This window comes from Oryzias latipes, chromosome 24 (assembly GCF_002234675.1).
Source record: "Oryzias latipes chromosome 24, ASM223467v1".
NCBI lineage: Eukaryota > Metazoa > Chordata > Actinopteri > Beloniformes > Adrianichthyidae > Oryzias > Oryzias latipes.
Genome location: NC_019882.2, coordinates 22,997,052 through 23,007,616, shown reverse-complemented (window position 1 = coordinate 23,007,616; position 10,565 = coordinate 22,997,052). Strand labels below are relative to the sequence as shown.

The following is a 10,565-nucleotide window of genomic DNA, read 5'->3' as shown; positions in this document are numbered from 1 at the left end:
TTCTGCTGGACTCTGGTCCTGTCCAGCTTTGAGTTTTTGAAACAATCTCAGCGCCTCATCTGCAGGCGAGGCATGCGTAGCTGAAGGAAGCTATGTAGGACGTCCCATCCTGGAAGCGGACTCCTTTCCCTCAGTCTGGCTCAATGGCACTGCAGCAGGACATCAGAAGATGGAGACGCAGTGGCACCCGGTCACGTGGCTATCTGCCCAATGGAATGAATAGACCGTAAATAGGAGCCAATGGGAGGCGGAGGGCGCATATAAAAGCGGTGAGTCCTGTAATCCGCAGCAGCAGCACCAGAACCGCTTGAGAATCTCATCGGGACGGAACCAAGGTAAGACTGCAGCCCGACTTTGTGTGTCGTTGCAAACACATCCATGTCCGTGCGCGCTTACGGGACCGGTGCTTTGCTGGGCCAAAGCGGGGAGGAGGGGAGCGGGGCTGGCGCGCGGATCCCGGCTGTGACCTTGCCGCGTGCGTCCGCAGGTGCTGCGCAGAATCCTCTGCAGCAGCGGGCATTGGTCTGCAGAAGGCAGCGTAATCCGCGCAGACGAAGCATTTCTCCAGCCCGTGCACAGGACAGGCCAAGGAACGCACGCGCACAACGTCAGAGTGGGATACGTTACTTGGGATGAATGCGCCGCATAGGGTTCCGGTCTATTTGGTCATGTCCGCGGGTCAGCACGCAGGTTGCACACGCGGACTATGTGCTGCAGTCTCTTAAGAAGCGGGGCACGCGAACATCCTAATGACGTCATGACCATAATTCATCGTTTTTGGGGGGGTATAGCAGCAGTGGATTTCTGCGTCATAGGTGTCTGACACCCCTCCCTCTCCAGGTCAGCAGGATGCCGTTCGGAAATTCCCACAACCAGGTGAAGATGCGCTTCTCTTCGGACGAAGAGTTCCCCGACCTGCGCGCTCACAATAACCACATGGCTAAGGTGCTCACGCCCGACATGTACGCGCGCCTGCGTGACAAGGAGACACCCAGCGGATTCACCTTGGACGATGTCATTCAGACTGGTGTGGACAACCCAGGTAAGAACTGTGGGGACAGCTCACCCCCAACCTGAGACAGGACAGGTGAGCTCTGAGAGTGAATGTCTGAACAGATTCAGCCTGGAGAATTTGATGAACATGAAGGGCTGGCAAAGGCTGCTCAGAACACATCTGGTTGCTTTTCTGGTTTCCTAGCCTTGCCTGAATGCAGCATCCTGCTGACAGAACACCCTCCTTCCCCACACACAAACACACCTTCATATGGAAGAGATTCTGTAGCATAATTACAAATCAAAGTGAAAACCAAGAAATGCTTTTCATTTTCTAAATGTAACTGCATCAAATGAATCAAAATTAAATGAAAAATCAATACTTCATAATGATTTTTCACTTTCTACTTAAAAATCGCTTATTCTGTGTCATAATTAAAACGAAAATGCAAAGAGGGGATTGCATTTTCATTCCAACATCCACCCTGTGAACATTGTCGCATAATTCAATTTGAATAAGCATTTCCAGCGGGGCGATGACGTCAGTCCTGTCTCAGTGTGTCCGGCTGCTAAGAGACACATGCTAGGAGCAGTGGAGCTTTGTGTTAGCGGCATAATCATAACAGAAATAAAGCACATTTAGAAGAAAGTCTCCTTCGTGCTGATTTTGCTGTTCGATGACAGATTTCACCATGCTAAACGTTTGCTAAACGTTTGCTGGTTGGAGCAACACCCACTCAGCGCGAAGCTGAGTGGGTGTTGCTACACATTTGCTACACATTTACCAGAGAACCTTTTGAAAATGAAATGTCAAATACCATTTTCATTATCATTTTAATTAGGTGAGAGAATAAGCAGTGTTGAAGAAGAAAATGAAAAAGCATTTTGGTGGATTGCTTTTTCATTTTTAATTTGGGTCAAAAAATGTAGCTTTATTTTGAAAATGAATAAGCATTTCTGGTTTTGACTTTTATTTGTAATTATGCTACAGAATCGCTTCCATACTTTCACTCAGAAGTTTGGCAAACGCAGTTCTGAATGGCTGCTGGGGTAGGCAGCTTGTGTGGAGGTCAAGCTGTTCTTGGTTTGAATGGGGGGCAGAAGTGACACCTCTCTGTCTCCTTCGGGGTTTTTGTTATGAATCTGCATTTTATAAAAAATTCTGACTCCTCATTCTGTCCCCAGGTCACCCTTTCATCATGACGGTGGGTTGCGTGGCTGGGGATGAGGAGACCTACGAGGTGTTCAAGGACCTGTTGGACCCTGTGATTGAGGACCGCCATGGGGGATACAAACCCACAGACAAGCACAAGACGGACCTGAACCCAGAAAACTTGCAGGTACGCCTGCTGATACATTAAAATGGGTGCGGTGAGAAGCGACTTACCAATTACAGGTCAGAACTGCACTTAGTGGACTCTGAAACACTGACTGAATATGAGAACTGGACTAAGAGTGGCGTCACCCATGTAAAATGGCTTACTTTCTGCTCCAGCAAAATGAAGTCAATTTAGCCGCCATTTTTAAAAAATAAGGATGCCGTCATGTTGGAACCAGAGATCTTCAATGAGCAGTAGGGGTTTAACAAAACATTTGAACAGGATTCGATTTGATTTGATATTTGTAGCTGCCTATTTAATTTACTTTTGAGTCCAATTTGATGTAACTCCCTGACCTAAAAAACAGGACATCTTTACCCAAAACTCCAACCAGTGAGACACAGAGAGAAATTCCTGCTACTGAACAGTGAAGTTTTCCAAATCAAATCAAATCAAACTTTATTTATAAAATGCATTTTGTGCAGCTTGAAGCGCTTTAACATTAAAAACAGAAAACACACAACATTACAGTAAAAACCCAACCCACCCTTCCCACTTCCCTCCGTTAAAACACATGACTCATGGCCCCCAGGTACAAAGAATAATGACTATGTAACTTTAAATAAATAAATAAATAAGCAAACAAACAAAAAAGTATGGCTTGGCTCTGCTGTGAGGAAACAGTATTTGGGAATCTCTTCATACCAGGAGCCAGTCTGGCCATTGGAACATCACCACAGCGCCCATCCACAACACTGGGGTCCACTTCAGAGCTGCAAAATTAGACCTCAGATGCCCCAGCAAGGGCAAAAACTGCAGCAACAACCCCTGACCAAGCCGGCAAGCCCTGGAGGAAAAGATCCCCACAAGAAACACTGGGGCTAAAATCATGATAAGATACTAAAATTAAAGACAGAAGATGTATATAAAAACATAAAATTGAGAATAAGATGCATAAAATGAAAATAAATACCTAAAATAGCCTATACTAAAACTAATAGAATAAATTAGCAGTTAAAATCAACTGAAAGCTAAATTGAAAAGATTCTTGAATTTCTTCCAGATCATCAAGTATAAATGAAATCTGTGTCCAAACAAACAAGTACACTAGAATGAATGTCAAATCCATTCACATGTTAGTTTCCTAAAGTTCACCACTGTTGTTTTTCCACATCCAAAGAATCCAAAGGGAACATTCTTAGAACATTCTAGACACTGGATGGTCACATGACTTTATTCACAGTCTGTCCACACTTTGGACTGGAATGATGGACTGATCCGTTTTTCCTGACATCACGTGTGTGTTCTCCGCTGAAGCACTTGGTCGTTTTTACTTTATAATAAACCTACCGGGTCTCAATCCAAATGATACTTTCCAATAGTGATTCAATTATCGTGTATCTCATTTAAAAAAAATATTTTTAATGGCATTCATTTGATTTGATTCTGTCTCAGACAGATCAATCTGGTCCGATCCTAGGAATATAAATTGATTCATCGATTTATTGTGACAGCCACAGTAAGCAGTGATTGGTCTGAGCCATCATTTCTATAGAAACTGCTCTGGCCAATAAGAAGTGAATTTGTTTAAAGTCCACACCCCTACCACTGGAAAGCGGGCTCTGGAAAATTAATCAAAGTTTTGAATGCTGGATGTGGGGGCCAGCAGGCGCTACAGACTTTTATTGAGTAATCTGATTGGTCAGTTTATAACTTGAACTACAGAAAGTATATCATGAAAAAAGAGGATTATCAAGAATAGGTTCAAAAGCATCAGAGCAAGAATGGTTATTCTGACAAAAAGAATAACAGTAATAGCTATTTATTTCTCTATAGAAGTCTTAGGGATTTTGGCTTCTTGCAACAAGCGGGTACTTCCTGTCTGGAATGTCAGATGGGAGGGGTCACTCAGTCCAGTTCTCGTATTTAGTAAGAAGTCAGACACAGTGATTACATCAGCAGAAAAAAGTCCATCCCATCTGTTCAGTGATGTGACAGTGCCTCCTCTAAATCAGTCATGTTTTCATAACCGGGCCTCCTCTACTCCCTCTGAGCACCCCCTTCAGGTGTGTCCAATGTTCAGATTTCATCTGTGGTTGTGCAAACACATGCAGATGGGAAGCTAAGGTTTTTTGAGGGAGGGAAGGCTGTCCTCAGAAACCTGGTTTAGTCTCATGACCACATTTTCTAATCTCACTCCTTCACCTTCTACCTTTCAGGGGGGTGATGACCTGGATCCCAACTACGTGCTGAGTTCTAGGGTCCGGACAGGTCGAAGCATTCGTGGCTTCTGCCTGCCCCCCCACTGTAGCCGTGGAGAACGGCGCGCCATCGAACAGTTGTCCATCCAAGGTAAACTCTAAACTTGGCTTTACAATGTGTCCATTATTCATTCACTCCTCATTCATACTTGGTGATGACAGTGGCGTGGCTGCCAGTTTGTGCCTACAGCCCCTCTGACCATCACCGGAACATTTATACACATTCCCACACCAGTGGAGACACACTGGAGACAGGGAGGGTGAAGTGTTATACCCAAGGACACAACAACAGTTGACTGTGGGGATCAGGGATCGAACTGCCAACCCTTCAATCATTGGACGACCTGTTCAACCGTCTGAGCCACTGTCACCACTGTCGCCACCAAAAGTATTTGCTCCCCCATCCAAATGACCAGAATCAGGTGTCCTTATCACTTGATCTGGCCACAGGTGTATCAAATCATCACTCAGTCATCCAGACTGTTTTCACAAACATTTGTAAAAGAATGTTCCGCTCTCAGGAGTTCAGTGAATTCCAGCGTGGAACTGTCATTGGACGCCACCTGTACAACAGATCCAGTGGTGAAATGTCCTCCCTCCTAAATCTTCCACAGTCAACTGTCAGTTCTATCAGAACAAAATGGAAGAGTTTGGGAACAACAGCAACTCAGCCACCAAGTGGTAGACCACATAAACTGATGGAAAGGAGTCAGGATGCTGAAGCATAAAGAGGTCGAGGACTTTCTGCAGTCAATTGCTACAGAACTCCAAACAGACCTTCAGATTAGTCCAAGTCCAGCATGCAGAGAGATTCATGGAACGGTTTCTATGGCCGAGCAGCTGAATCCAAACACACATCACCAAGTGGAATGCAAAGCCTTTATGCAGTGGTGGAAAGCACGCCGCCGCTGGACAATTCCATGCTCCCAACCTTGTGGGAACAGTTTGGAGCGACCCCTTCCTCATCCAACATGATTGTGCACCAGTGCACAAAGCAAGGTCCATACAGACATGGATGAATTTGACTGGTTTGGACAGAGTCCCTACCTGAACCCCATAGAACACATTTGGGATGAATTAGAGTAATGACTGAGAGCCAGGCCTTCTCCACCAACATCAGTGTGTGACCTCACCAATGACCTTTTGGTCCAAAATTCCTAGAAACACTCCCCAAACTTGTGGACAGCCTCCCCAGAAGAGTTGTAGCTGTAATAGCTGCAAAAGCTGGAGCCACATCATATTAAACTCAATGGATTAGGAATGGGACGGCACTTCAGTTCATATGTGAATCAAGGCAGGTGAACCAATACTTCTGGTAATATAGTTTACTGTATGTCAAACCACCATGCCTCTATTACAGTGGATAAAGTTCAATTCAATGAGATGATCACAGATAGTAGCCCTTGTGCTATCCTAGGCACTTTAACATTGGGAGTTGGGTCATCTAGACCCACTAGACAGTGCTCTGAACCTTTTTTCTTCAATGATTTGTGATCTTCACTGGTGTCCATGTCAGGATCCTGTTGCAGACACAAACGCAGGATGCAGGAATGCAGAAGCAAAGTTCTTTAATTCTGGACTGAACTGGATGACACTCAAGGCTTGAGGTTACAGTAGACTCGAGAGGCAAACAAAACAATCTCGTAAAGAGTGGAGGAAACACACAGATTAAATACACAGGAGGACTGATGACATAAGTGAACACAGGTGTAGCCAATAAGATGCCAGGTGGAAGGAAAAGTAACTGCAATGAAGAAAACCCAGGAAACAATGAGCTGGAAACAGGATAAACTGAACACAATTACACACCCCACCCCAAATACCCCACAGTACCCCCTCCTCAAGGGGCGCCTCTGGGCGCACGGCTAGGCTTGTCGGGGTGACGACAATGAAACGCACTAACAAGAGCCGGATCCAAGATCCTGGAGGCCGGCACTCAGGACCTCTCCTCAGGACCACAACCCTTCCAGTCCACCAGATATTGAAGACCTCTGCCCCGCCGCCTGGCATCCAGCAGGAATCGAACTGTATAGGCTGGATGACCATCTACGCATCTATGATGCGAGGGGGGGGGGGGGTGGTGGAACAGAGGTAGGCTGTAGAGAGGTGTCCACATGGGGCTTGATTTGGGAGACGTGAAAAACAGGGTGGATGTGTAGGGACCTGGGAAGCCGAAGCTTGACCGCCACTGGGTTAACAACCTTCACCACCTCGAATGGGCCAATATACCTTTGGGACAACTTCTTTGATTCGGTATGAAGCTTTATGTTAGTAGTGGACAGCATGACCGACTGACCAGGTGTATACTTCGGCGCCAGTATGCGATGACGATCAGCCAGCCGCTTATTTGCTGCAGATGAGCGGAGCAGAACAGCCCGGGCCTCCCTCCAGATGTGCCTGCATCGGCGATAGAGGTACTGGACTGAGGGTACGGCCACCTCCTTCTCCTGCTCTTGGAATAGTGGAGGCTGATAGCCCAGAGAACACTCGAAGGGGGATAAACCAGAAGCAGATGAGGTAAGAGAATTGTGTGCGTACTCTACCCAGGGCAGCAGGAAACTTCAGGAGGACTGGCGGCGGGAGCAGACGCAACGGAGGGCAGCCTCCAGGTCTTGGTTGGTCTGCTCAGCCTGGCCATTTGTTTGGGGGTGAAAGCCAGAGGACAGGCTGGCTGTAGCCCCAAAAGCTGCACAGAAGGCCTTCCAAACCTACGAAATAAACTGAGGGCCCCGATCTGACACAATGTCCACAGGAATGCCGTGCAGCCTGAACACATGGTTGAGGATTAACTTGGCGGTCTCTGCAGCAGAGGGTAGTTTGGTTAATGCCACAAAATGGACCGCCTTGGAGAAGCGGTCCACAACAGTCATGATTACTGTCTTACCAGCAGAGGGGGGTAACCCGGTTACAAAGTCCAAACAAATGTGAGACCACGGACGAGTTGGAACAGACAAGGGGGCAGTTGTCCAGCTGGTGGTCTGTGACTGGCCTTGTTTTGAAAACAGATGAGGCAACCAGAAACAAAGTCCTGTGTGTCTCGAGACATACTGGGCCACCAGAATCTGCGACGCAGGAAAGACACCATCCTCCGTACACCCGGGTGGCAGGTGAAAAGGTGTGAACCACACTGAACATGGACAACAGAAAGCCAAGGAGAGAATTGTCCCAGGACATTAGAAACAAAATTATAGACAAACATGGTAAAGGTAAAGGCTATTAAACCATCTCTAAGCAGCTTGAAGTTCCCATGACAACAGTGGCACATATTATTCAGAAGTTTAAGACCCACGGGACAGTAGCCAACCTCCCTGGACGATGGAGGAGGAAAATTGATGACAAATTGAGGAGACGGATAGTTGGAACTGTATCCAAAGAGCCCAGAACAACCTCCAAAGACATTAAAGGTGAACTCCTAGATCAAGGTACATCAGTGTCAGATCGCACCATTCGTGGTTGTTTGAGCCAGAGTGGACTTCATGGGAGACGACCAAGGAGGACCCCACTGTTGAAAGGAAATCATCAAAAAAAACTGGAATTTGCAAAAATGCATGTTGACAAGCCACAAAGCTTCTGGGAAAATGTCCTTTGGACAGATGAGACCAAACTGGAGCTTTTTGGTAAGACACATCAGCTCTATGTTGGTAGACTCAAGAATGAAGCATCCAACCAAAAGAACACTGTCCCTACTGTGAAACATGGAGGAGGCTCAGTTCTGTTTTGGGGCTGCTCTGCTGCATCTGCCACAGGGCGTCTTGAAGTTGTGAAGGTCAAATGAAATCTCCAGATGATCAAGGCATTCTGGGTAGAAATGTGCTGCCTAGTGTCAGAAAGCTTGGTCTCAGTCGCAGGTCATGGGTCTTCCAACAGGACAACGATCCAAAACACACAGCCAAAAAACCCCAAGAATGGCTGAGAGAAAAGCGTTGGACTATTCTGAAGTGGCCTTCTATGAGCCCAGATCTGAATCCCATTGAACATCAGTGGAAGGAGCTGAAACATGCCATTTGGAGAAGACACTCGTCAAACCTGAGACAACTGGAGCAGGAGACAGTGCTCTGATCCTTTGTTCTTCAATGATTTGTGATCTTCACTGGTGTCCATGGATTACATGAAATCTTTCCACCTTTATCCACCTTTGTCATGGTAGGGAGAACACGTCAATGTAAGGGTGGGGTCATCTAAGATAGCACAAGGGCTACACACAGCGCTGACACACACACACATAGTCATTCTACAACACCTATATAGTTAGTTCATTAGTTAGATAGGTAGTAGTTAGTTGTCCTGTTATTTGTTGATAAAGAATACTGCGTTGTAATTTTATTCATTTGCAACGCCGCGGGGGGGGGGGGGGGGGGGGGGGCGCTGTTAACGGCTACACCCCGCCCCCTGCTGGTTTATCAACGCGATGATCAAAAATCAAAAATCCTGCACCGTCACAGCTCTACTCTTAACCTGGTTGTTATTTATGCTTGTGCCCACAGCTCTGGACTCCCTTGAGGGGGACTTGAAGGGGAAGTACTACGCCCTAAAGAACATGACTGACGAGGAGCAGCAGCAGCTTATTGATGATCACTTCTTGTTTGACAAGCCCGTCTCTCCTCTGCTGCTGTCGTCTGGCATGGCTCGTGACTGGCCGGATGGCCGTGGCATTTGGTCAGTTTGCCCAGAGTTTAATGGCTGCAGTAGAAGTTAAACTGCCACCTCGCTAACTCCCTGCTGTCGGCCCCCAGGCACAATGACAACAAGACCTTCTTGGTGTGGGTCAATGAGGAGGACCACCTGCGGGTCATTAGCATGCAGAAAGGGGGCAACATGCGGGAGGTGTTCAATCGCTTCTGCACTGGTCTCACTAAGGTGTGCACCAGACCTTTCCTTTGCCTCCCCACTGTTTCACCTCTCCTAAAGCCTGTGTGTTCTCCCTGGTAGATCGAGGAGCTCTTCAAGGAGCAAGGACACGAGTTCATGTGGAACGAGCACCTGGGCTACGTCCTGACCTGCCCCTCCAACCTTGGGACGGGGCTGAGGGCCGGCGTGCACGTCAAGCTGCCCAACCTTAGTAAGCACGAGAAGTTCGGGGAAGTCCTGAAAAGGCTGCGGCTGCAAAAGAGAGGAACCGGTATGAGAAGAATGAGGCATTTATACGCCGCTGCCTGGCTCAGGTTAATCCATAGCTCTTCTGTATTTCTTCTCCAGGGGGGGTGGACACTGCAGCTGTGGGGGGAGTTTTTGACATCTCCAATGCAGATCGCCTGGGCTTCTCTGAGGTGGAGCTGGTCCAGATGGTGGTGGATGGGGTCAACCTGCTGGTCAGCATGGAGAAGTGCCTGGAGGCTGGTGAGGGCATTGATGACCTCATGCCTGAACAGAAGTGAACTGTCCTGCAGGAACAAAACCTCCACTTTCACTCGACCCCTCCTCACTAATCAGAAACGTCCTGATGCTGCAGGACCTTAGACCGCTGTTAGACCTCAGTCTTCCAACATGTGAAGGGTTTTCTATTTCCTGTCTGCACCTGTTGGAGTTCCAAACCATAATAAAGTCTCTGTGGCCCAAACCGAGCGCCAACGCTTCACGTGTCTGCATTTTCTTTCATCAGATGTTCAGCAGCAGTGAAGTAGTCTCAAACTTAGTCCTTTCTCACTGATGACCTCTGCAGGTTTCTGGATCAGTTCAACACATCCAAATTCAGCTGAACATTTGACCTGGACACTGGGTAGGGGGTCCCTGAGATGCATGTGAAGTGGACTCTGGCAATATCTCCACCACTGTGTAATTGTACTCCAGGCTTACGGGTAGAGAGATCTGACAGAAGAACTCTGTCACTGTTCTACATAAATAATACAAGGTAACTTACCAATTATAAAAAAATATACATTGTAAATGCTGCCTTAGAAGGCCCAAAGTCCCATTCACCCACACACTGGTGGCACCACCAGGAGTAATGTAGGATTCAGTGTTTTGGCCAAGGACACTTTGACACATGGGTCTA

General features: G+C 47.2%; 1 protein-coding gene across 1 annotated transcript; it reads left to right on the top strand.

The window, feature by feature from the left end:
- The first annotated feature begins 208 nt into the window (after window positions 1-208).
- LOC101167262 (creatine kinase B-type) lies at window positions 209-10,146 on the top strand. Its single transcript, XM_023952701.1, has 8 exons — window positions 209-335; window positions 841-1,042; window positions 2,179-2,333; window positions 4,532-4,664; window positions 9,058-9,229; window positions 9,307-9,430; window positions 9,503-9,692; window positions 9,770-10,146. Exons 2-8 carry the CDS (start codon window positions 850-852, stop codon window positions 9,946-9,948), a joined length of 1,146 nt encoding a protein of 381 aa, XP_023808469.1. The 5' UTR covers window positions 209-335; window positions 841-849; the 3' UTR covers window positions 9,949-10,146.
- The last annotated feature ends 419 nt before the right edge of the window (window positions 10,147-10,565 follow it).

Coding starts and splice junctions, on each gene's coding strand:
- LOC101167262 (XM_023952701.1), top strand. CDS start 850: ATGCCGTTCGGAAATTCCCACAACCAGGTGAAGATGCGCTTCTCTTCG. Junction 4,665..9,057: donor CGAACAGTTGTCCATCCAAG/GTAAACTCTAAA, acceptor TTGTGCCCACAG/CTCTGGACTCCCTTGAGGGG. Junction 9,693..9,769: donor GCTGCAAAAGAGAGGAACCG/GTATGAGAAGAA, acceptor TTTCTTCTCCAG/GGGGGGTGGACACTGCAGCT.